This window comes from Danio rerio, chromosome 10 (genome assembly GCF_052040795.2).
Source record: "Danio rerio strain M-AB ecotype USA chromosome 10, GRCz13ab, whole genome shotgun sequence".
In the NCBI taxonomy this organism is placed as follows: domain Eukaryota; kingdom Metazoa; phylum Chordata; class Actinopteri; order Cypriniformes; family Danionidae; genus Danio; species Danio rerio.
In genome coordinates this window covers 41,074,444-41,101,343 of record NC_141030.1, presented here as the reverse complement: position 1 = coordinate 41,101,343, position 26,900 = coordinate 41,074,444, and the positions used below count along the sequence as shown (strand labels likewise).

The 26,900-nt window shown below is 38.3% G+C and overlaps 2 protein-coding genes across 7 annotated transcripts in view; both read right to left on the bottom strand.

Annotated features, from left to right (window-relative positions):
• The window catches only part of cuedc1a (CUE domain containing 1a), a 529,149-nt gene that overhangs the window by 279,557 nt on the left and 222,692 nt on the right, over window positions 1-26,900 (bottom strand). The gene's annotated exons all lie outside the window — the stretch shown is intronic.
• nf1b (neurofibromin 1b) overlaps window positions 1-26,900 on the bottom strand; it is a 130,584-nt gene that overhangs the window by 12,718 nt on the left and 90,966 nt on the right. For all 6 annotated transcript variants that reach the window (XR_015501394.1, XR_015501395.1, XR_015501396.1 and 3 more), the window contains 17 exons: window positions 25,758-26,190; window positions 24,407-24,747; window positions 21,806-22,008; window positions 18,798-18,991; window positions 16,665-16,805; window positions 12,638-12,917; window positions 12,331-12,545; window positions 10,000-10,061; window positions 7,988-8,129; window positions 5,859-5,960; window positions 5,644-5,784; window positions 3,862-3,988; window positions 3,274-3,405; window positions 1,401-1,536; window positions 1,159-1,316; window positions 964-1,086; window positions 770-888 (listed from right to left, as the gene is read on the bottom strand). Coding sequence is in view for 2 of the 6 variants with exons in the window: in XM_087271160.1 (XP_087127286.1) it covers window positions 770-888; window positions 964-1,086; window positions 1,159-1,316; window positions 1,401-1,536; window positions 3,274-3,405; window positions 3,862-3,988; window positions 5,644-5,784; window positions 5,859-5,960; window positions 7,988-8,129; window positions 10,000-10,061; window positions 12,331-12,545; window positions 12,638-12,917; window positions 16,665-16,805; window positions 18,798-18,991; window positions 21,806-22,008; window positions 24,407-24,747; window positions 25,758-26,190 (3,049 nt within the window). In the remaining 4 variants the exon portion in view is untranslated. The remainder of the gene's footprint in view (window positions 1-769; window positions 889-963; window positions 1,087-1,158; window positions 1,317-1,400; window positions 1,537-3,273; window positions 3,406-3,861; window positions 3,989-5,643; window positions 5,785-5,858; window positions 5,961-7,987; window positions 8,130-9,999; window positions 10,062-12,330; window positions 12,546-12,637; window positions 12,918-16,664; window positions 16,806-18,797; window positions 18,992-21,805; window positions 22,009-24,406; window positions 24,748-25,757; window positions 26,191-26,900) is intronic.

The window sequence follows — 26,900 nt, the reverse complement described above, 5'->3', positions numbered from 1 at the left end:
TGGCTGTCTGGACTGTATACTGGGTGATTTTTGGTTGTGTTCTCCTCCGCTCTAGCGGGATCGGGCGCGGCGGGCAGAAAACGGAGCAAGTTCTCAGGCTAAAACCTGGCGGGTGCGGGCGGGAGCGTTGTCGTCCGGAGGTGTGTTTGTGTGTGGTATGGCGAGTACACGACTGTCTCCTTCGTTCGGTTATCCGTGGCACTATCCACTCGCCATAGTGTGGCAGCTAAAATCCACGCCTACACTATCGAGCGTGTATGAACTGTGATTACTTTTTATATTGCTAATTAGCTATTGGCCATTTCACTCTCTGACTGAAGGCAGTCGACCAATCGCGACAGACTGTCATCGGTCCAATCAGCGCAGATTAGCTTCGCGCTAAGGAGGGGTTTGGGAACAAATGAATCACTGGACGATTCATACAGGAGTCGCTGGGATAATTAGGTAAAAATAAATGCAGATTATAAGACCATGAAAGTGTTTTTTGACCTTGCATGCATATTAGACTGTTGTTGGAGACCCTTACAACCAAGATATGACCCTATTTCATGTATAATATGGGCTCTTTAATTACTCTGTTGACCCATCTTACACCTTAACCCACCATTAAACCTAACCTTACCACCAAACCTATCCCTAACCCTACCTGCAACCCAGCCCCACAAGTCTTTAATTCAATATGAACACAATAAGTTTACTGGACTTATTTTTGATGTAGGTACATAGTAGTTAATGTGCCTTAAAATAAAGTGCACCCAAAACATCTTACCAGCACAGTCAGAAGCAGTGCTTGGATTTTGGGATCTGTGAGAACTTCTTCATTAAGCAGGACATTGGACTCGGACACAGAAACCTTCCGCAAGTGGTGATGGGAGATTCTTGGGGTTTCTTGAAACAGGAAACAAAAGTTATAAATGAATGCAGACAGAGAATCACTTCACTTCTTTTTTTTAACCCCCTCACCGATTTCATATTCGTTTTCAGCCACTCTCCTCATCTTGGGTGGCGTTGTGATACCAGTCTCTATTTCAGGCCTCTTTGGTGCTTTGCTGTCTGATAACAGGAGGTCAAAGCTTTTTCTGGTGCCTAAAAAAAGTTCCAGAACATTAAAACCAACTACTGTACATCTACAAAGTCTACATGCAGCACTTTACATACCCAGAAGCTTCTTGGTGTTGACTTGAGAGGGTTGTCCCATGTCCAAGCTCATTGATTTGCGTGTTCGTGGGCTGATCTGCCCCATTATGGGGAAATGGGCCACCAAGTATCGCTCTGAGACTTTCGGGGATGCCCACAGCTCGTTTTCCCGCAACGTTCTGCATGACAAAGATCATACTTTATGAACTAGAGTGCAAAAGGTATTACAGTGGATTCCCCTTAATATGCTGCCTTATTAGTACCTGCCGCTTGGATCCTCGTGATGTACAGAATACGGATCCATTTGAACATTCTCCATTGTGACATCAGAGAAAAGCAACAATTTTCTGTGTTTCAGACTGCAGCGGCTGCGCACTTCCTCTGACACCGGGAGAAGCGCTGGAAAAATAGACACAAACATCACTCACCATACTGGAATTTATGGCACAACACTACAGGTAAATTGGGTCAAATAAACTAACACTGATCACATTATTTACCTAATTAATTGAATACAGAATAATAATAATACTACTAATAATAAACAAATAATAATAAATAAATTAAAAATATATAGATTTTTAAAACAATCATTTATTTACATTTATTTGTATGAAATTTTATTTTAATGTTTTGATTTTTGCTATTTTTTAAATGTTATTTAATATTTTTCCCTAACATATTCCCTAACATTCCGCAATTTAACTTTTGAAAATCATATATCCAATGTCACAAAAACTGCCTTCTTTAATCTGTGAAATATCATTAAGTTACGAAGTATGCTATCCATCTCAGATGCAGAAAAGCTAGTCCATGCTTTTATGACTTCTAGGCTGGACTACTGTAATTCTCTGTTTGTTGGCTGCCCAGCATCCATTATTAACAAACTTCAGCTAGTACAAAATGAAGCAGCCAGAGTTCTTACCAGGTCTAGAAAATATGATCATATCACCCCGATTTTCCCCTCCTTACACTGGCTGCCTGTTAAGTTTTGTATTGAATTTGAAATATTGCTTCTTACCTATAAAGCTTATATATAATATATAATAATCTAGCTCCTGTTTATCTAACCAACCTTCTGTCTTGCTACAATCCAACTCACTCTTTAGGTTATCAAAACTCAGGGCTTCTGGTAGTACCTAGAATAGCAAAGTCGAGTAAAGGAGGTCGAGCCTTCTCATTTATGGCTCCTAAACTTTGGAATAGCCTTCCTGATAATGTCCGAGACTCAGACACACTCAATTCAAAACTAGATTAAAAACCTATCTTTTTAGTAAAGCATACACTCAGTGCATAATTTAGCGGTGTGATACATGAATGTGCTCCACGCAGGTTTCTGCATCTCGTTTATATACACTATGAACCGCAGCTACGCTAATTATTCTCTTTATTCTCTGTTTCCACCTGGGAATATTCATCCCGAGGCCCACAGACTATGCAGCGCCATTGATTCGATCCATGACCAGTGACGAGATGATCCCAAGGAATCTTATATAATATAAATTTGGCCTACTAACTTTTAAATATTATTGTAAGTTATTTTGTAAGATCAGCACCAGATTTGGCTTCAGTACTGACTAAACTAATGTATATGCACAAAAAAATATTTTACAGCATCCTAAAGAAAATATATATTTAAATGACAGATTTGTAGGGGGTGTCCTCATATATTCTGAGCACTATATATATTTATGTAACAAAATAGTTTTGAATAATTTTCTTTCATTTGCATAATGAATATATACAATACAAACAAACAAACTTGCAATTAATCTTTGCCCAGCATTAAAATAGTTATACTTCAATTAAAATTGGGCATTAATTCAAGAAATACATGGTATACTAATTCGAACATGTTAAGCAAAAAATAAAATAGTTACCATAACTGTTAAGCTCTGTGTATTCAAGTGCTGCTGAAGTGGAGACTTATTGCCCAGAGCAAATAATAATAATAATAATTTTAAGAAAGGACTGATAAAGTGCAACAAAACACACAAATATATTTTGGATATTAACTTTCCATGTAACTAAAAAACCCATCTAAAATCTCAAAATTGACAACAAAAATGAGTGTTTTCCCTTGTAGGGTCTCGCCAAATAACTAATGTGAAGACATAAGATGTTATAATCCATTACCTGCCAGATACGCCACACTCTGTGTGTTCACCTCAAATTTATCACAGTTCTGGTGTTTTCCTACTAACGCCAACAGCATGTGCAGGATGCGGATGGTACGTGCCACTGTGGTGGGGGAGGGGTGTCTGAACCCTGGCAATACAAATCAGAAAAATGATCAAACACACACATTTAAACATTCATTTATTAATTTTCCTTCAGCTTAGCCCCTTATTTGTCAGGAGTTGTCACAGTAGAATGAACCGTCAACTATTCCGGCATATGTTTTATGTAGCAGATGCCCTTCCAGCCGCAACCCAATACTGGAAAACACCCATGTACACTCATTCACACATACTCGTACAATACAGACAATTTAGTTGATTCAATTCAGTTATAGCGGATGTCTTCGGACTGTAGGGGAAACCAGAGCACGCAGAGGAAACCCTCGCCAACATGAGGAGAACATGCAAACTCCCCACAGAAATGCAAACTGGCCCAGCCGGGACTCGAATCAGCGAAACTTCTTGCTGTGAAGTGCAGTGCTAACCACTGTGCCACCATGCCGCCCCACGTTTGAACATTTTAGCATAAAACCCACTCGTTTACCTTTCAACAGGTGACCGACCAAAGCAAAATTGAAGTTGGAGTTAAAATTGAGGCCAACAAAGTGGTCCATTTGTTTACAGTGCCATTCCAGAGGCTGACGGATCTCCATAAACACCTCCTCAGGACTCTGAAAGACAGGACAAATCCTTTATTTGCTTTCACTATTTAACTAAATGTTTATTTAAATATTTTTGTGTAGCTATTTTGATAATGCCCTTCAAAAAACTAATTAAAATACAATCATTACATTTTGAAATGGGAGTGTGAGATTTTTTTTGTTTATGATTATATGATAATTGTTTTGAACAATGTGTAATTTGTCATACTGAGTATCACTTGTGACTTATTTTGAAAAAAAAAACGACTAAAACTTCTTAGAGAATGACCTTAAAATGTATAAAAGGGAAAAACAGTTGATTATACAAGCAAGAGCTTTTTTTCAAATACAGGAAGTGAGCATTATGAATGCAAATGTGATGTTAATTTTATTAAGCAATTCAATAAACTGTACTAAATATTACTGTCACCATCCCACCAATGGGACGCTACTATTTAATTCCTATTATTACAAGCTATTTATAGTTGAAAATAATGAAAACATTTTTATGGATGATTTTAGAGACTAAATTCAAATCAAATATTACCAAAGTACCAAAACACTTCAGTATTTTATGTCTACTTTATAAGCATTGTCAAATGTATGAAAAAATATGGGTCACGTTCCACAAAACATACGGGGTGCACTTGTATGGTCACCAATGGAAACTCTAGTGGTGATGTCTGCTACTGCGGCCAAACAAAATCTTACTGAAAGCAAATTTTTTGAGATACCAACTTTAAATTTGGAGTATGCTTTTTTTCAGATATTTAGTTTTGATTTAATGTTAACTTTAGGCTAAAATTGGTTTAGTAAAATACCCATTATATGTAATACAGTGGTCCCTCGCCATAATCCAGTTCACCTTGCAGATTTTTTATATAATTTGATATGCTTTTTTTAAATTTTTAATGCATTATGTTCTGTGCCTGATTGGTTGTAGACCACTGTCAACCAATCTCCTCTGTGTCTCCTGTACAGTACAGAATAAGTTCAGCTGAATTTACAGAACTCTTCAGTCACTAGCAGTGCTGTACTGTATGTTTGCAAGTTTTCTCCCCAACCCTATAATGTTGACGAAACGTTCTGCACTTTCAAAGGCACCTGCGGCAACACCCAAAAGGCAGGAGAAGATGTTAACAATCACAAAAAACGTGTGATTTCTGGACATGCTTAAGGAAGGTAGAAGTTTATCGAGTGTTTATACAAGAGAGAAAAGTGTGAAAATGTAAATGATTGTCTGAGTAAAGTGCATAAAGTGTGTAGTGAGAGGTTTTACAGCCTTAAAACATCTATAATAATTGTAAAAAATAAAGCTGACTTCTCTGCGGATTTACCACAAATTAACGAGAGACCACTGTATAGAAAGATACCTTTATTGTTTAATTATTTTCATAAACATAAATGCATATAACCTTTGTTTTATATGTTTTAAACAGTTTTTTTTACTTCAGCTACAATCTGACATCTGTCTTCTTTAAAAAAAAGTCCAAGCTTAAATCTCTGCACCTGCACTGAAGATTGGCAATCAATGAAGTTGAACATGCCATTTTTATCTCTATGTTCAAAAAGTGAGAATGGCAGTTAAGGCGTTAATACTGAGTGATTAACATTTTAGATGTAACGAGTAGAAGGTGGCTAATAATTGGTTGTTTCCCATTTTAGAGTGTTGTCCTTCACTGTACCTTGTCGTTGAAGACTCTCAGGCTATCGAGTGTGTGTAGGTTCTGTTCAAGCAGAGCAGTTCCTGCAGAATACAGATTCACCTCATCCAACTGCAGTACGGCCACAGCGACCCAGAACAGAGCTTTGTGCATCGCTGAGTCCTGAATGACGACGCACAGTTAAACAAAGTCCACGCTTACACACTCGCATATACAAGGACACTGTGACTGGATACCTTGTTGAGCAAAGGTTGTAGTTTAGTGAGAGCAATGACTGTGGCTTCGATTAGCACCTGGCTGTTACAGTTATCGGGACCCTTCAGGCAGCTCTCCAAACCCTGAGGAAAAACATCAACAAAACATCTTAAATCAGGGTTTCTGCAGGTTTCAAATGTAAGACTTTTTAAAGGTGACCTGTTGTGCCCCTTTTTACACAAAGTATACAAATGATGTTTTATAACTGTTTAAAACTGATTTTTTAGGCTTTGATCCAAATTCTGTCATTTTGGTGACTGTCACTTTAAATTCAAATGAGATTGTGTCGTTTTCAAAAAAGGGCGGAGCTACAAATGCCCATGTGTCAGCATAGTAGCAGATTTAAAAACAAGACTGATATTCTATGCTAATGAGGAAGAGACTGTCACTAATGGGCGCGGTTTTCCATCTCTGATGACACGTACAAAAGGAGAATGTCAATCAAAGTGTTACTGCAGACTTTTTATCGAGTGTGATTATGATTTTTTTTTATTAATAAATGTTTACCATTAGAAGATGGTTATATTCCACTGGTTGTATATACCATGCAACTGTTAAAACTTTTTTAAAAAAGTGCTTTTTTTGAACATTTTGTACAATTTTACTGTAAATATATCAAAACTCAACTTGATTAGTAATATGCATTGCTGAACCCTTTGAGAATTTTAATTAAAGCATTTAGATTTCTTGAACTCTTTAACCCTTTTAAGATATTTAATTAGTTGAACCTTAGCCAAATATTGTCCTGTCCCAACAAACTATACATCAATGGAACAAATTATTTTTTTTTTCACGTTTCAGAAAAATGTAAATTGTTCCAAAAGTGACTGGTTTCGTGGAGGGTCAAATATGTTCAGATCAAGATCTCGTACTTTATTATTTGCCAAAGCAGAGCAACAACAGTATACAACAGGGGTCACCAATCTCGGTCCTGGAGGGCCAGTGTCCCTGCAGGATTTAGCTCCAACCTGCTTTAACACACCTGCCTGGATGTTTTAAGTATACCTAGTAAGGCCTTGATTAGCTTGTTCAGGTGTGTTTGATTAGGGTTGGAGCTAAAATATGTAGGACACCGGCCCTCCAGGAACAAGTTTGGTGACCCCTGGTATACAATTAAGATTAAGTAATGATTGCAAGCTCATTTTCAAAGCTAGCCCATAGTTGTCCCATACTAGCCTAGAGTGCCATTTGAGGTTAAAAACTAGCCTAGAGCGCATTCTGTTGTTTAATATTAGCCTAAAATGCTGCCTGCTGTTAAAAAATAGCCTAGAGCACCATCTGCTTGTGAAAAATAGCCTAGAGCCCCATTTGCTGCAAAAAAGTAGCCTAAAGCCCATTCTTTTGGAAAAAAAAAGCTAGCCTAGAGCTCTATCTGCTTTTAACACCTAGCCTAGAGCCCTATCTGCTGGTAAAAACTAGCCTAGAGCTCTATTTGCAGTTAAAAACTAGCCTAAAGCCCCATTTGCTGTTAAAAACTAGCCTAGAGCACCATCTGCTGTAAAAAAAACTAGCCAAGAGCACCATCTGCTAGTAAAAGCTAGCCTAGAGAACCATCTGCTGGAAAAAAAATAGCCTAGAGTGCCATCTGTTGGTAAAAGCTAGCCTACAGCGCCGTCTGCTGTTAAAAACTAGCCTAGAGCATCATCTGCTAATAAAAACTAGTCTAGAGCACCATCTGCTGAAATAAACTAGCCTAGAGCGCTATCTGCTGTTAAGGCTATCCTAGAGTGCCATTTGCTGTCACAAACTAGCCCAAAGCCCCATTTCCTGTTAAAAACTAGCCTGGAGTGCCATTTGCTGTCAAAACTAGTTCAGAGTGCCTTCTGCTGTTTAAAATGAGCCTAGAATGCTGCCTGCTGTTAAAAAGTAGCCTAGAGCGTCATTTGCTGGTTAAAAGCTAAAAGTAGAAAATGACTGGTTTTGTGGATGGTCAAAAATGTTTAGATCAAGATCTCACACTTTACTATCTGCCAAAGCAGAGCAACAACAGTATACAATACACTTTATGTATTGAAGGCAAGTTCATTTTCAAAGCTAGCCCAAAGTTGCCCACAGCAACAGTAGTTGCTTGAGAGGAAGGTGTTGTGTTTTAAGATGGATGTTTTCTAACCCGGTCGATGCTGAGGAGAAGGCTGGCCTTGCTCAAGATCCGTATGATCTGTTTCATCTGCGTATGTGTGACTCGTTTGCTGATGCAGCCGAATACCACAAGTGCCCGTGGTTGGAGGGATGGATTATATTGAAATGCAAACCTGCACAATAAATGCACATTTTCATATTCATCAAAAATATGTCTTGAACACATGCTTGTGTATAGAGCTGTGGTGAAAAAATGTTTAGTGCTGTTAAAAATTAGCCTAGCACCTACTGTACTGTTAACAACTGGCCTAGAGCACCATCTGTTGTTAAAAACTAGCCTAGAACACCATTTGCTGGTAAAAACTAGCCTAGAATGCTATCTGCTGGTGAAAGCTGGCCTAGAGCGCCACCTGCTGTTTAAAACTAGCTTAGCACACTGTCTGGTGTTTAAAACTAGCTTAGAGTGCTGTGTGCTGTTTAAAACTAGTCTAGAATGCTACCTGCTGGTAAAAGCTAGCCAAGAGTGCCATCTGCTGTTTAAAACTAGCTTAGTGCACTGTCTACCATATAAAACTAGCCTAGAGCAATGTCTACTGTTTAAAATTAGCCTAGAATGTTGCCTGTTGTTAAAAACTAGCCTAGAGTGTCATCTGCTGTTTAAAAACTAGTTTAGAGCGCCATCTACTGTTTAAAACTAGCCTAGAGCGCTGTCTACCGTTTACAACTAGCCTAGAGCGATGTCTACCGTTTACAACTAGCCTAGAGCGCTGTCTACTGTTTAAAACTATCATAGAGCGCTGTCTGCTGTTAAAAACCAGCCTAGATTGTACTCTGCTGGTAAAAGCTGGCCTAGAGTGCCATCTGCTGTTTAAAACTAGCTTAAAGCGCCATCTACTGTTTAAAACTAGCCTAGAGCACTGACTACCATTTACAACTAGCCTAGAGCGCAGTCTACTGTTTACAACTAGCCTAGAGCGCTGTCTACCATTTAAAACTATCCTAAAGCGCTGTCTGTTGTTAAAAACCAGACTAGATTTTCATCTGCTGGTAAAAGCTGGCCTATAGTGCCATCTGCTGTTTAAAACTAGCTTAGAGTCTGTCTACCATTTAAAACTAGCCTAGAGCGCTGTCTGTTGCTTAAAACTAGCTTAGAATGCTGCCTGCTATAAAAAACTAGCCTAGAGTACCATCTGCTGGTAAAAGCTAGCCTATAGCGCTGTCTACTGTTTAAAACTAGCCTAAACTGTAGCCTGCTGTTAAAAACTACCCCAGAGCACCATTTGCTGCAGTTTAGAGCTTGCCTAGAGCGCCATCTACTGGTAAAAAAGTAGCCTAGAGCACCATCTGCTGTTAAAAACTAGCCTAGAGTGCCATCTACTGGTAAAAACTTACCTAGAGCACCATCTGCTGGTAAAAGCAAGCCTAGAGCGATGTCTACTGTTTAAAACTAGCCTATAATGCAACCTGCTGTTAAAAACTACCCTAGAGTACTATTTGCTGCTGTTAAAAACTAGCCTAGAGCGCCAACCGCTGTTTAAAAACTAGCCTAGAGCACCATCTGCTGGTAAAAACTAAGCTCGCAATCAATTAAAGATATATAGCAGTTTGAAAATCTCAAAAAAAAAAAAAATGTAGAACTGATTTCTTGAACCATTTTTTCACCACAGTTCTACTAGTGTACTTCAGCTTTAGTTTATTAATAAATATTTCAAAATGTATCAGTTTAAAACAGCGATCAAAGTCAGAAATTATATTTTAAAAATACTCAAAGTTGTGTATATTGAGTAAGGCTACAGTGTTAGTAGCGTGTAATCTAAAAACCTCTGGTCATTGCATTTATAAGCATGCATATGATAAGTATAATATTGATGTAAAAACAATGCGGAAAAAATATGATGCAATGTGGACAGACAAAAATCATGCCTTACAAACATGACAGATTTAGTTTAATCATGCAATATCACAATCTGTCAGGCACTTTTGTTCTTCCTGCTTTTATTTTTGTCAAGAGCCACAATTAATATCTGATCCAGGTGTACATACTTCTGCGCCAGATCGGTCCACTGGTCTAGCCATTTACAGCCTGGAATGTCCCTCATGCAAGCCTAAAACAGAGAGGGGAAAAACCCAATCAAACCCTTTCACACAGTGCATGTACATGATGATTTACTACAGACAGCAATATATAGAGAAATGAAACAGACAGAAGCACAGTTGATCTTTACTTTAGTGTCAAAAGTATAAAAAAACAGTGAATAGTACATACTGAACAATTTCCAGTAAATGCAGCAGTTAATGGTAACACTTTTTAAAAAAGAACACAGTAAAACTATGGCAGAGCTGAGGTTTAATATTAGTCTGTAAATATATGAATAGGCCTGTCAGGATAAATACATTTTATTGTGAGAAACAGACCTTGACGTTAACTTTTTGATCACCAGCCACTGTGGCTAGTAGTTTCGAACGTTACTAGCCACTCGCCATTTTAACTAGCCACAATTTCGTTGTTGGGCAAATACATTTTTTGTATGTACAAAATTTGACTTTGGCATGAAAAAATTACTTGATTAGGATTTTGTGTTATGTCCACATGACACCTCGTTCATTTCACTTTTTGTGTTGTGTGTGACCTTGCTCAATAAACATGAGCAAATGGGTTGTGGTTTCATAGTGTCACATTGCAATTCATTTTTATTTCATATGACTTTTCAGGGCTCAACACTAAGGATTTACCAAACCGTTTTCTAGCCACACCAAAAAAAAAAAAAAAAATATATATATATATATATAAATATATATATATATATATATATATATATATATATATATATATATATATATATATATATATATATATATATATATATATATATATATATATATATATTTCTTAGCCGAAAATAACTATAAGCAAAAGAAAGCAGGTGAAAAACATACTATGCGCAATAATGAAAAGATGATCACATGAAAAGTTAAAGCAAAAGCAACCTGCTGCTTGCAGTCTTTTAAAAAATCTGGAGCTCTTGAAAGCCGCAGGAATGTGTGTGCACTTTTTGTCCATTCTCTTTAAAAGAAAATTGATTGCACCAGTTGCATTTCAGGCAAGGATGCTTTGTGCAAAGAGCCGTTTATTTTTAAACTTTTAAAGCCCTCATCAGTGTGTCAGGATCGCCTGTGTGTCAAAGTGTGCACAATCATCCTTTCATCAGGTATTCACCTGCTTTATTTTACTCACACAAACACAGTTATTATTGACATCTCTCACGCTGGCCCCTCATTGGATGATCCTTATAGTCGAACTCTGCTTTTTAAGAAAACTACAATTTAAAAATGAACTTCAACCAGTCAAAGTGGCTAGTGGAAGTGACTGTCTAACCTGCCACAGCTAAAATCTACCCGCATTTGGCAGGTGTTAATATCAAGCCCTGGTGGAAAAACAGTGACCGAAACTGGGATAAGTGTAATTGTTGTAATTTTAAGACAATTTATGCCATTGAATGAATGTATATGTAGGGTTTTACATTTTTTTTGTAATATGTAGGGACACGTTTTGCAATTTGACATTAAAAAAAGTAAAAAATGTTATGCCTAAGGCTTTGCCAAAGTTGAATATAATTGTCCTTGTTAAAGGCTTTAATGTTCAGCCCTCTCAAAAATATTGTCGAAAAAAAAAAGAGAAATAAGACTCTGATTGGTTTTATGCAGGTTATGCTAAAAACACACCCATAACCTAAGAGAATAAGTATTCGGACGCGCCTTTAATGATTTTGCACCACGTGATTTAGATTTTGCGCCTAGATCGTTAAAATAGAGCTTTGTAAATATTGACTTTACGGTTATTTCAGATAGTGTGCAATTTTGCACTATTACTTTTCTAGATACAAATGGATTGCAGTTTTGAAACCAAGCTTATTTGGACAACTTTGTCCAAACTGTCAAATGAAGTGATGACCTTCAGAGCCAATTACAATCATATCTATTGAGCTCAACAGCAATCAAATGTTGGTGTGAAATATGTACATGTTTTTTCAGTATGTACATGTATTGGTACCGAATTAATTTACAAAATGTGAAAATTAAACACAATTAGCTAAACTGTTGGCATCATTCTTTTTTTTACGTAAAAATGGAGAGTGATACATATATTGCATCATGATATGCAAATATATTGATTATTGTGACGCATGTAATGAGCATTTTGACCAATGACCGACAGTAGACAACCAGCATGACAAGAAACAAAAACCAAAGTGGCCAAAAAAACAGTGGCCAAAAATAGCGTTTCCCTCATCATTGGTCTCCTCAAGGTGAAGGAGATGTGATTTATTGCTCGTCGCTTTCCCACACTGCGTCCGATTATGAAGTCTAGCATACCTCCATGATCTCCAGCAGCGCCTCTGTGACCGTCTCCAGAGATGACAGAGCAAAGGTCTCTCTCTCATAGGACCCCGGCGAGAATGAGCGATCCCTGTAGCTGGAACGAAATGCAATGACCGCAGCCGACTTGACCTTGCTGATGCCGAACAGCAGGTAGAACTTCGGCAGGGAGAACTCGGTCAGACTGAGACGCAACACCTGCTTGGTCTCCTCTGCACAGGGTAAGAACAAAACACTTCAGTAATCAATAACTCACTGATCCATCTCAAAAAAATATCTCTCTAGGGCAAAGATGATTGCTTACCGCTGAAGCTCAGCTGGGAGCATGTGCAGAGGGAGTGGATGATGTTGATGACCAAGCCATGCGTGGAGGCCCGCAGAGACAGAGGCCCCGTGGCCACCAGCAGGGTCACCACATGAAACAGGTACGGCAGGTGTGCGGCTACATCCAGAGAGTTGTTGAAGGACAGCATGAGCATGTACCGGGCCAGGATGGCGATATCATCCCACATCAGGTGCTGCTCCAGTGTTGGTGTGGGCGACAGACACGTCTTATCGATGATTTTGCACATGCGAATGATCACCTGTGGATCGGTGCCATAGAACTCATGTTATATGTCAATGAGAGAACACCAGTGTCTTTATTGTAAATGAAAATAAATGTAAAACATTTGGTAAATGAAATAAATCTGAAGGTAAACAGATTGTAGTAAACAGAACATTTAAACTACATTTCAAATGAAACAATGCGTAGAATTTCAAACCCTTATTATAGACCTTTTTCACAAGAGGGTCCTCGAAAGCCTAAAACTCCGTAAAAGTTTTTAAAGAGTCCTTATTATGGGTTTTTGAGAATGACCTTCCATGTAGTGTGTAACACAGCTCTAAGTAAAGTGAAATATCCAGCTAAGGCTTAAATCTAAAAGTGGACAGTGTTAAAAACTATTGATTCATTTATAAAAGAGTCAACTCATAGTGCTTCAAATGAATCGTCTTGATAACGAGTCTTTAGCCATTTCGGCGTGATGTCGATACGAAAATTTAAACCTGCGGGACTAAACCTGCCCACAAACACAGAAGAAGAGGAAGAGAAACAGATTCTGAAGACATGAGTCATGAAGACGCTGCGCTCAGCTCAATATTATTGGAAGTGTGAATGAAAGTTAGTGTTATTTTCTCTACCCAAAGATGAAACTGTGAAGAGTCAGTGGTTGAGGTTTATTTTTGCAAAAATAGCTCAGCATTATAGCCCAGCCTGTGTTATTCCCGTCATTTTTCTGATGAGTGCTTCTGCAATCTACACGCTTACAATGGGAGATTCGTCGGACATTTGTTAAAGGATCAGAAAAGAGTATTGATGTTTGAGACTTTGAATAAAAATGTAAAAGTTAAGACTTAGAAATAATTTTCAAACCGACTCACCCTTCCCACTAAATTAAAAACTGGTTTCCAAAATGTCAGCTTTAAATTGGCTACTACCAAAAGAGAAAGATAACAGATACACTATAGGTTGTGCAAGGATTGCAGGCTAAATGTCAATTTTGTTTGCCCCTTTGCGATGAGACATGAATGCCGCCTTAAATCTGAGGTTCCAGTCTTCTGAAGCTGGTCACACACCGGATGCGCCTTGCAGATGACAGTTGGAAGTAACATTTGCCGGGTGCGCACACTCGCATGTTATTTAAAATAAAAATATGAACAGTGTCCTGAGTTGTAGATGGGTGCTGTGGACAGCTGCCGACTTGCAGCACCGGTGTGTGTACACTGATAGAAATCTATGTTTAAATTCTAAAATGCTTGACGCTGTGCCGCAGCACATCCGGTGTGCAACCCCATTGACTGCTAAAGGTTAAAACTTTGGGTAATTTATTTTTTCCATTTGCATCTATAACACATGAAAAAGACTCCCATATATACTTGTCTGATGTGGGTTTCCTAACAGTAAACTGACCGTTTTCTAATGCAAGCTGAACTTTATTCAAGGACAGCTCTGAGAACCATTATGCAGATGATGTGTGCACAGACTGTGCGACTAAAACTCACACGCAGAAAGCACTGGTGATGTGTCCATCATGTGTAACAGTCGTGAGCACTGGCTGTACCGGTGCTCAATAAGAATGAGAAAAATCACAGATATGCTGTTCTGAAATAATGCCGGGACCCAGGAGAGCTATATTGTTAGATTGCCTGCTCCCATTCAAATTTAGACTAGAGTTACCTCTGAAATTTATTCCTGAAAAAATCTGGTTGAGTCCAGCAGCTCCCATGGCGCAGCCATGAGAATGCAGACCTCTATACCGTAGCACCCGGTGGAAACCCAGCCAACTGACCCAGCTGGTACTCGAACCAGCAACCTTCTTGCTATGAGGCGACAGTGCTTAGAAAAATAAATGAACGAATGGATCCTGATTTTCACTTATAGCTCATAAACTAGTGTCTGCAACATTTTTACCACTGCTTGACTATGGTGATATTTTATATACGAATGCCCTAACCAAATGCCTTTAGTCTTTAACCTCTGTTCACCACAGCGCCTTGAGGTTTGTTACAGGCTGCGGTAGACTAACACATCACAGTGAACTGTATGCCAAAGCTGAGTGGCCTCACACAGTATGACTCTAGTCTACAAGGCTCTTCTTGGTCTGGCATATCCTTGTTCCCTTCTTCATAGGTCAAAAAGCCACTATGCCCAACATTCAAGTGATATTTATCATTTGTCTGTTTCTCAGGTTTGAACTGAAATAGGGAAGTGAGCTTTTAGTCATGCCGCCCCCTTATTCTGGAATATTCTTCAGTCTGAACTCAAAATGTCTGAGCACATCCCAATTAAATCATTGCGTTCCATCCTGTACACCAGGGGTGTCCGCACTTGGTTCTGGAGGGCCGATGTCCTGGAGAGTTTAGCTCCAACCCTATTCAAACACACCAGAACCAGCTAATCGAGCTCTTACTAGATATACTAGAATCTTCCCGGCATGTGTGTTGAAGCAAGTTGGAGCTAAAGTCAGCAGGACACCGGGCCCTCCAGGACCGACTTTGGACACCTCTGCTGTACACCAAACAACCACAATCCATTTCTGAGTGTTTGTGTTTTAACATATTATAATTTGGTATTGCTGAAAGACTAAACAGTATATTTCTATATTATTATTATTATATTATTATCGTGTGCTGTTATTAAAGTCGTGTGCTGCAGACCTCTTGGCCAGGTTAATGCTTGTAAATGTCATCTCGATCTCAATGGGTTTTTACCAGGTTAAATAAAGAAATGTATAAGTTTGAGCTTTGGTTGACTATGATTCATTGCGGTGCGTTGTTATTGTATTATTATGATGTCATGTGTCAACTGTGACCTTAAAAATGCACTTCCTGCGTTGACATTAACCTGGTTTGTTGCACATGCAAGTGATAATTCTCTGTAAATCAATAGCATTCAACACTAGTCTAGCTTTACACTTTCAGTGTTACAGTTGTACTAAGCACTCTTACGAAAGAGTCCCAAAAAAGAGATACAGTATGGTTCATTATCTTAACACTTCTGACAGTGCATGCGTGCCTTACTGTACTGTAAACCAAACAGCTCAGTGGAAAAACCCATTAGAGGCAACATTTATCAGAAGTTCATTCCTTCATTCGGTTTAGTCCCTTTATTTTATCAGGGGTCGCTACAGTGGAATGAACCACCAACTATTCTGGCATATGTTTTAAGCAGCGGATGCCGTTCCAGCTGCAACCCAATACTGGGAAACACTCATACACTCACATTCACACACATATACTCTGGTCAATTTAGCTTCAATTCACCTATAGGGGATGTCTTTGCACTTTCTGGAAAACCAGAGCACAGAAGATAACAATTTATTTGGGGGTGAATAATTACGCACATTAATGTATTGAGAGACATTCTCATTATAAACCAGCAGCAGAATGGAAACTTGTCATAGTTTAAATGACATATTTAAAAGTCTAGTTCAGACCATCTAAAAGGGAACTCAGTGTAGCAACCACAAGACCAAGACATGAGCACCAACACAGTGTTTCAATGCAAAGAGAGAATTAGAGACAGACCTGACCAGGGTGGTTAAAGAGAACAAAAGCAACAGCAAGAGAAGAGGAAGCCAACCAAACCGCATCGATGACAAATACTGTGCTCATACAAATAACCGATCCTGATATAGCATTTCATCACATTACAGGCTTTTCACTGCTTCGTTACATGTTTATCTTTATTCTTAAAACTGGGACAAGTTTCATCTGCTCTTAATTTAATGTTTAACCTTTGCCATTTTATATGAACTATCCTAAAGTTTCTTTCTGGGCATAAACGTTACCTTGCTTGACACCAATTTGACATTCCCAGAAGCCAAAGCCACTGCAGTGTCCGCCATCACTTCAGCTTTGATGGATCCGAGACCTCCTGTCGCACTGGTTTTAATGAAACTGTCCAGAACTACATCAAGGAGATCAGTTATCTGTGAACACAGGAAGCCGACATGAGCTCAACATAGTCATGAGCAATGATCTATACAAGTCAAATTCTGTATATGTGGATTATATTCATTAATGAATGAGCCTTTAAGTAAGTGAGTGCTGCACACTGTACATGTCAGAAACTACAGTGTTAAAACCTCTTCGGACACTGTGTCCATTACAACGGACATCACATGTCAGCCCTATACTGGTCTCACGGTTCGGTTCCGATTATCATGCCATCGATTCGGTTCAATTCGATATCTAGGTGCATTGACGATGCTTTCTATACACAGTGTTATATTTTGGGGGGAGGCTATAACAAGCTGTTTGTATAAACACACAGCACCACACTGTCTCTCATTCACACACATACACATACATAGACAGCACCAAACAAACAAACAAACACAAACACACACAAACACACAAAAAAAGGAAAAGAAAAAGAAAAAGAAGCTCTTTTCCGACGGTCCCTTACTGAGAGCTCCGCTCAGCGCGAGCTCTCCCGGCTAAACGCATATTGTGAGGGCTTAAACAGAGCAGTGGTCGTAATGTTGAGCGAAAAAAGGAAAAACACAGCTGTGAAACATAACCAGCTTTGTCTTTTTGTAGGAAACACACTTTAGATCTTTTTAGGGTAAGAGGTTTTTGAGTTATTACCGTCTATCACTGAACGTGTCTGGAATATCGAAAACAAAACCAACTTAACCGCGCTCATTTCTGGTGCCCCCCTGGATGTACAACGCCCTTAGCATTTGCCTTTACTGCCTATGTCATGGACCGGCCCTGAGTTGGCTCCTGAGTGTCGTAAATACCTGAGCTCACCTCCCACGCGAAAGAGCGCTAGGAGATAAATGATGACAGTACTAATAACCGGTTATAATTATTACTGAACCGATACTGAATTGTCCACGTCTGCATCACGGTGCACCGAAAAAACAATTAATTTTGACACCCCTATTGAGCATATAGCAGATAGACAAATATCTCAGATGTGGACATAATGTCGAGTGATGAGGAAGATGAAGATACAGTTTTTTATAAACAAGGTGCAATCTATACAACAAAACCCTCAAATTTAAAATAAAAATGTTTTAATGTTAATTTTTGTGATTTTGAAAACAAATGTCAAGATTATACTAGATTATATATAGTGGCGGATTTACTGCAGGGATGGACAATATGGGCGATCGCCCAGGGAGGCATCTTACTGTGGGCAGCAGAGGGAAACAATGCAAAAAAAAATTACCAAAAAATAAATAAATAAAAACCTGCCTCAGTAAAAGCTTGGAGATACGATTTACTTTGTGCAGGTGTATTAATTTAGAGTGGTAACCACAGAACAAAAATGTTAGGGGCCATTCACATTTGCCGTGTTTTGCAAGAGCAAGTTTGTTACTCTCTATGAGCAACCGAAACAACGCTGGTGAAAGCAAACTGACACATAAGCAGAAAACATTTAAGATCTTAATGTCCTAAAAGATGTATTTTCCTGTAAATATTATCAGGTTGGACGAAGTGTGTATGCGAAACGATCAGTGTTTGAACACAGAGCTTATTATTTACAATCTCTGAAAAGCCGATGGGAAAAGCTTTAGCTTTAACTTGCCTTAACACACCTACCAGGAAGTTTCTAGTATCTAGTAAGAGCTTGATTATCTGGTTCAAATGTGTTTGATTAGAGTTGGAGCTAAACTCTCAAGGACACTGGCCCTCCAGGACCGAGAATGGACACCCCTGGCCTACAAGGTGACGTTATAGTCGCTCCACTCTATTACAGTCCAATGAAGGCGGAGCAAACATCACAAAAAAAGGAGTAGGGGTGAAATCAGCGAATATACTCAACTAAATAAATCAACATATGTATTTGAGCACTATTAATAATTATATCAAATCAAATTTACATAGTCCTTAAAGTGGCTCCATCCTGCAGTCTAAACAGCTCCTCAGCAAAACCTTCACAGGAATGTATTTGAAATCAATTTTGTTACCTGGCCCAAGCTCCCCCAGATCTTGGCCTGAATGGATGGATACATCTGCTTTTCGTTGATGGTCATGGTAATGAGTTTGTCCAGAATGGCGGTGACTCGTTGCCTTTTGGCATCATCGCTATGCTTGCAGAAGCGTACCAGGTTCAGCAGCCAAGGAGTCATGTACTCTAAACACAGGTGCTTTAGTTCTATACCTGGATATAAAGACAAAAGTCATTAGTAACCAGACAGGACCGCAAAGTAATGTACATGTTTAAAAAATGTCACCATAATATACATCACAACAAATGTATATCCTGACGTTGCGATGGCTGTTTGTGTTAATTTACATTTTATTTATTATGTACCCTTTAAAGTTCATAACATTTTATTGGTATTTGGATTGCGTGATGCACTTTATTAAATAAAAATAATTTATTTAAAGGGATAGTTCACCCAAAAATAAACAATTACGCACCATTTACTCTATATAGTGTGTAATACCCTTTAGCATGGTAATAGATTTTGGATGTATAAATCGATTTTTTTATTTATTTTTTTTTACAATTTTTAAAGTTGATAACATTTTATTGGTATTCTGATTGAGTGATGCAATGTTTTAAATGAGTATTTGACTTATAAGGATAGTTCACTCAAAAAACATTTACCCACCATTTATTCTATACTGCAGCATTACCCCTTAGTGTAATAATGTGGATTTTAATTTAAATATATAATTTTTGTGTAATTTTAAAAGCTGATAACAATTTATTTTGTTGTTCTGCTGGATTGATGTAACTGGTTAAATGAGTATTTGATTTAAAGGGATAGTTTACCCACAAATGAACATTTACCCACCATTTACTCTATACTGCAGCAATACCCCTTAGTATAGTAATAGATTTTAGATATGAAATGTATTATTTTTGTAGAACTTTGTACAAAGTTGAGAACATTGTATTGGTGTTTTGATTGATTGATTGATGTAATTGGTTAAATATGACTATTCCCAGGAGGCACACAACATCATAAGACGTTAATATTGACTTATTTAGGTTGTGACGTCAGGTGACCAAAATTTCAAGGCTAGTCAATGCCTAAGGACAATGTTATTTTGATGTTTAATAACAATGTTGATATTTGGTTGATTTTTGGTTGTGTTGGAAGGTGATCAAAATCCAACGTCAAACCAACATCTTAAAAACATACGTCATATTGACGTCAAATACTGACATTTATTTTACAGGTATGGCAACCAAAATCCAACGTCTGATAGACGTCATATTGGCAACATCCACACAGCATCAAGCTGTAACATCATTAGATGTTGATATTAGTTTGTTTTTAGGTTGTGTTGGATCTGTCCAGCTTTGGACACTAACGTCGATCTGATGTTGGGTTCTGACGTCAACCCCGAAGGCACTATTTTCTGATGGATGTCCGCTCCAGGATGGAGTAATGCATATCCTTTCTTATGTCTTTATGATTATTAATAAAGCTAATTGTTTAAGGGCCTAGATTTTATGATGACCTCATTGTTATCCCTCTTTAGAGTAAATCTGAAACAATATGTGTGTGTGTCACAGCATCCAAATGATTTGTTTCCTCAGGATCTACCAAGCTAGGTCAGAGCTCATGGAGGCCTCTTGAGTGGACCTGGACTCTTGAAGGATTGAAAACAACTGCCTCCTGAGTTATTTGCCATTTTATGTGCTAAATCTTTTAAAGTTAATTCCTTTGTATGTAAGCTGCCAGTTTTGATGTTTGGATGTTGATTGTACCAGTATTTACCAGTTTTGATAAGACGGTTGAGAGTACACGAAATAGCTTTGAGTAAGAAACAGATTGTACTTTGTGTAAATGTGTGTTCTATTCGTGTCGATCAGTATTACAGGTCTGGGGTCAGCTCTGAATACTCTAGCGGCTGTCTGACTTTTGTATGTGGCACCTAAGTAATCATTGGAAGATATTGCACACACACACATGCACATTTTCTAAGTCTTAATGTGTTTTAACCATGATGCAAACATCATGTGAGAGTATAACTGTTGTTGATTTGAGATTGTAAGCAAAGCGGCTTACGAATCATTGCGAGTGCTGTATTCTGCTGATCAAACTATCTTCAGTAAACTTGATTAATTGAATCTCTGACTCCAGCTCTTCTTCATCTGACAGACTGGTCATTTTTGGGTTAAAACTGTCGGTACCCCTATAGTCTGATTTTTATTTACACCTAAAAAGCAACGCCCCCATGACGTTGGGGTACAACATCAATCTGACATCATGTTGATGTCCTGTGCCAGATGGGTTTGACTTATAGGGATATTTCACCCAAAAATGAACATTGACACTCCATTTATCAATATTGCGGCAATACCCTTTAATACAGTAATAGATTTTGGATTTAAAATGTATATTTTTTGTACAATTTTAAATGTTGATAACACTGTATTGGCATTCTGATTGATTGATGTAATTGGTTAAATATGAGAATATTTGATTTGAAAGGATATTTTACTCAAAAATTAACATTAATTTACCTTTTACTCACACTCTAGTGGTTCTAAACTTTTATGAATCTCTTTCTTCAGTATATCTTTGTGTTCAACAGAAGAAAGAGATTTAAATTGGTTTGAAACAAGTATGGCAGAAAAAAATTTAGTTGAACTGTCTTTAAATGACAACACACACATTATAAAGAGAAATACAAAAACTGCTCTTATTAAAGTAAAGGAATAGCTGTGAAAATCTAAATATTACCAGAACACTTGAGCACTCCTGGATCCTGTAATGCTTAATGCACCACATTCCCTATTTCTAGACGAGCCGTAATTCATGTAGACATAACTGCAAGTGGCAAATTCACAATCTTTATGATAATTTGTGGCTTAATGATGCCTTCTAGCAGCAGTAGTACTGTAGGTGGGAACGTCTACGCAAAATAGAGAATGTGACTAATGATCTGAAACAGTTGGGAGGATCTCACGGGTCTTCTAGGAGTTTAATCGAGGGCTTAATGGGGCACTAACTGGACTTGCTGAATCCAGAGATACACTCCTCCAGGAACTCCAGGGTCAGGTGAGGCTCATTAGCCGCTAGAGTCTGGCTAATGGACACGATGAATAGAGTGTTATTGGCAGGGATGCACAGGCCAGACGTCTCCAGAAGCTGCCCTTCGATCTTCAGGTTAAAGGTGCATGTTAAGGCGCACAGGAGGTTATAAGCTGCAGACCTTTAAAGCAAACAGAGAGACATCCACTGGTAAATATCTGTTTTGTTAAAAGGGTTAGTTCACACAAAAATAAATCATCCTATACTTTCCCTTCAGTTGTTTTAAACCTTTATGAGACTCTTTCTTCTGTTAAACACAAAAGAAGATATTTTAAAGAAACTAGGTGTGAGGAAGGAAGGCTCGTAGTGGGTTCTCAAAGGATATAAAAAAATGAGAAAACCTCAAAATGATGGCACAACTCGCTGATATAACGTGTAAAGTGATGGTTTTATTTACAGTGTATGAGAGTGAAACCCAACACCCAGCAAAGTAGCAAAACAAACAAAAATAAAAGAACAAATAAAGAACAAACAAAACGATATATGTACAATCACAATAAAAATATACAAGTCACAGATCGCTTACGGCACCACAGTAGCTCGCTCGCTTGCCAGGTGAACTGACCCTGAATTGTTGTTTGGGGCTGCCTTTTAAAGGTGAAGCCCCACCCCCTTAACACAGACCAACATACCCTAATTAAAAGGCAAGTATAAACATCAGTACATGTTCTCTAGTTTAGTATTTAAAACCCATTAAACCCCAACCAATCACAATTAATTAATGTTAACTAAAATAGATCAACATATAAAGATATAAAGATATAAACATGAACATTTAAAGACATAAAGACAAGTATAAATCCATTTCCTCCCCTTATCTAGAAGACAATGGACGCGTCTGCTTCCGGTTGCTCTGGAGCAATCCACAGTGAACCCGGCACTATTTAGCCAGGCCGCTGGGAGGTGCTCTGTTTGACCGGCTGATGGAAGAGCAACCAGGAAGACAGATGAAGGAGAAACACGGAAGCCAAACAACCGGTAAAAATTAAACAAATAATAACATAAAACACTTAGACATGGACAAACCAAAAACATTAAACACTCAGACAACATGTGTATATGCGTGTATTTGTGACTATAGCGTGCATTATGGATGGCGATGAAGAAATGCATTTGTGGATGCGTTTGTGTGTGTGTGAAAACCAATGTGCTGATGGCGGACGTGTGCACCCGAATCGCCTCAAGCTTTTCTGGATAATTTTGGTAAGTGAATTATGTTTGAATGTTGAGCACTGTTTGTCAGCCAGGGACAAGTCACCTCATCACACCAGGAAACCTGTAGCCACTGTGTAACCCACCGGTCCTACTGCACCTAAGCCGGTCTAAGCTGGGATGAAACGGCAATTCTTTGCATGGTAGTTGGTTTCTTTTTTACATGGAGCTTAAAGACCACGGCCTCTAGCCACTAGAGCACCTTTAGAGGTCAGAAGAGTGAGGTTTACCTGCATAGCACTTCGCTAGCTAGTCTCCATTATACTCACCATCTGAACCTCACTCCCATCCCGGACGAGCCCCCAAGTGTAACCCACTGGTCCTGCTGCACCCAACCCGGTCTAAGCTGGGATCAAACTAGCGATTCTTTGCATGGGAGTCGGTTGCTCTAATAAGAAGGCTAGAAACCAGTGAGGTTTTCCTGCATAGCACTTCGCTAGCTGGCCTCTGTTTAACTAGGGTTGGGTATCGTTTGGGGCTATTTCGATACCGGTGCTAAATTAAATTTTAAAATGTAACCGATGCCAAAACGTTGCATGAACCGATACTTTTGAGCCACGAAATTATCTTTTATTTGACAAAATTAATTTTAATAGAACAACATAATGAAAGTTTAAAGTAAACATCAATTTATATTTTATATATTATATACTTGAGTTAAATTAATATATTTCCTTTGATCATTTGCTGGTTAGCATGAATTTAAGATTTGCATTATGAAATTACATTAGCTTACAACTAACCTGTGGAAAGGCTTTCATTAAAATACTGAACTCCTTTTTTCTAGGGTTGGGGCAATAACATGATCATGATGTTTATATGAGTTGCTATTTGAATGTTCCTTTCATGATCCCATCTTACATGTTATAGTACACAAATCGATTAACGTCATTGCGCCACCAGCCTAAAAATGTTTTATACAGAAGGTTTTTTGAGACTCTCAGTGTTTAATTTTCTTTTTTATACACACGATTATGTTGTCAAACTGTTGTATAAACAATATCAAACTCATAGCAGTGCAATATGGTTGTAGATCGTCACTGGTGGGACACTAAGGCACTTGACAGCTCAATCTGTCACTTTTCCCCTCGGTCAGTCGATAGTTTGACTTCTTGCCATTAAACAACCGCATTTCTAGCTTATTGGTCCAGGAAGTGATGCCTTAAATGGATTTTTTTTAAACTAAATGTTGATTATGTTGAAATGTTTCAGCCCTAGTTTACAGCCTCTTGTTAGTGAGTAAACTGAGTAAATGTTATTTTGGGTGAGCAATCTCTTTAACTGAGTAATTCTGTGTGTTTCATCACCTTAAACTGGGGTCCGAGCTGCCCAGGTTTAGGAGAGCGATGTTGAGAAGGGTCCCAGGAACATCTTTGGGCCTGATTTTGGTGTGTTGAGGAATGGAGTCAGGTTGGGAAAGCTCCCAGCGCGTGCGGATGTGGATAATGGAGTGAACTATGCTCTCACACTCCTGGTGCATGAAGGTCAGCGGCGTCCCTTGGTTAGCGATAGTCAGTGTGAATTGATTTTCGTCCACTAGGCAAATCTCCTCGATCTCTGAAGCATAGTAGATGTCGTTGAGGAAGACCGATTGACCCAAAACTCGTGTTCGTTCGGCTGAGGTGACCTGCACTGCTGTGCTGCCCACCTGAAGAGAAAATCCAAATCATTAAAAGGCACACACTACTTAATTTTTCATTATACAAGTCACTAGGGTTAAAAAGTTGAGTCACACCATTTATAATTCATTCAACCAATTTCTGATTTTGGCAGGAGCACTTTTTAGCTTAGCTTAGCAAAGATCATTGAATCGGATTAGACCATTAGCATCTCACAATTTAAAAAAAAAAAAATTTTGCTATATTTTGTTTTTATTTAAAGCTTGACTTTACTGTAATGTTTAACTCTTTTAGATGCTAATGGTCTAATCTGGTTCAGTAATATATGCTAAGTTAAGCTGAAAGTGTTTTTCGCAAACCCTTATATTGGCTGAATGGATAAAAAAATGATTTCTTTAAATTTGCTATACATTTTAGTTTCATTTTAATTTATTTATTTGATGATTTTGTTGGTTAGAGTTTAGTTTTTAGTTTTTTTTAGGCTTTTAGCTTAGCATAGATCATTGAATCGAATTAGACTATTAGCATTTCACTCAAAAATGACCAAAGAGTTTCAATAAATTTTCCAATTTAAAGTTATAAACTTTGTAAACTATACTCATTTCAGTGCAATAATTAAGTTTTTTTCATGCTATACCATGGCTTTAGCATGCGCAATGAGATTACACAGCACCTGTAAATAGTCCCCACCAACGTAATTTTTAACATGACCACCTATTTGCGTAGGAAGCATGTGCTGGTCACGACAGAGCAGCAAAGTTCCTTGATTATAACGCCAGAATGAGAGTACACAATATAAATACAAAATAGTCAAACTTTAAATAGATAAATAATCAAAAATCTGTGGTCAATTTTGAGCGAGATGCTGATTATCTAATCCCATTGAATGATCGATGCTAAGCTAAGCTAAAAGTGCTCCCACCAGACATAGAGATCAGCTGAATGGATTCAAAATGGAGCTGAATGAAGTGTTCCTTTAAGATATTGAAAACATAAAAAATTGAAACTAAGCTATAAGTAGTAATGTTTCTCCACACACCTTAATAGATACTTTGGTGTCTCTGTGGGCCAGTTTTAGCGCATTGTGAAAGACTTTCAGGTCTTCTTCCAGTGCAAGTGTAGCTGCCGGAAGCTTCTGTTGCTCTGGTTCCACATGTTCAGCCAACCGTGCAGGCGAATCAATGAACAGTAACTTCTTACTGCCTTTGAGTCCCGTCAAGAGTCTCTCATGATATTTGGTATATTCCCGGACCCATGTGTTACAGTTATAGATGTAAATGGCAGCAACGTTTTCATATGCAAATCCCGGAAAGACGACAAACCACTTGGAGAGGAAGTCGGTCTTGAAGCGGTTGCTTGGACCAGCGTGGGTTAAATCCACCACTAGCTCATAGGGTTTGGCATAGTATGGTTTGAGGGTGAGAAGGACATGGTATATAAGCAAGTCCCCATTTATCTGGCCCGTCTTGAACCTGTGAGGGAAAGAACAAAGACAGTCAGTAGCTGGGTTTTTAAGGTCTTATTATAATAAAATACACATTTCTAAATGTTAGTTTTAGTCCGTTAGCTTTAAGGGTGTCTATTAGCTAGTGTGCTCCAAAACAGGGACAAAATTAGCATTTAATATATAAAACTGATATAAATATCCAAAGCTTGCAGTTTGCCACTCCAGCCTAAATAGATCTTTCCTCATCACCTCATACTTCAGTTTCTCATCAAATCTTGACCAATCAAATGCTCTCTAACATCTGACATGGCCCGCCCCCTTCAAGACGCTTCTTATTTGCTTTTTATTTGATGCGCTTGAGCTCAACCACTCTCACTGGCAGAGCTGTGATAAAAAACTAAATGCTATTAGCTGTTTTTTAAAAGGGGAGGAGTTGAGATTGTGTCAAACTGTAGCTGTGTCTCATTTCAGAGGCTGCATCCTTTAATGGATGCATTCGAAGTGCACATCACGGCATGACGAAGGCGGTCTCATATTTAAAAAATTCGAAGGCTCCTTCAAATGCAGCCTCATAACGTGTCCTTCATTTCCTAGGTAATGTAGAATACAACTGGTGGATCCTTTGTGGCCTCGAACATCCCAAGATTCATTGCGCGCTGATAACGGCAGGACATTTTTAAAAGAAAACTCTGGATTAAATGTATGAATTGGGTTAATTTTACTTGGATATCTGAG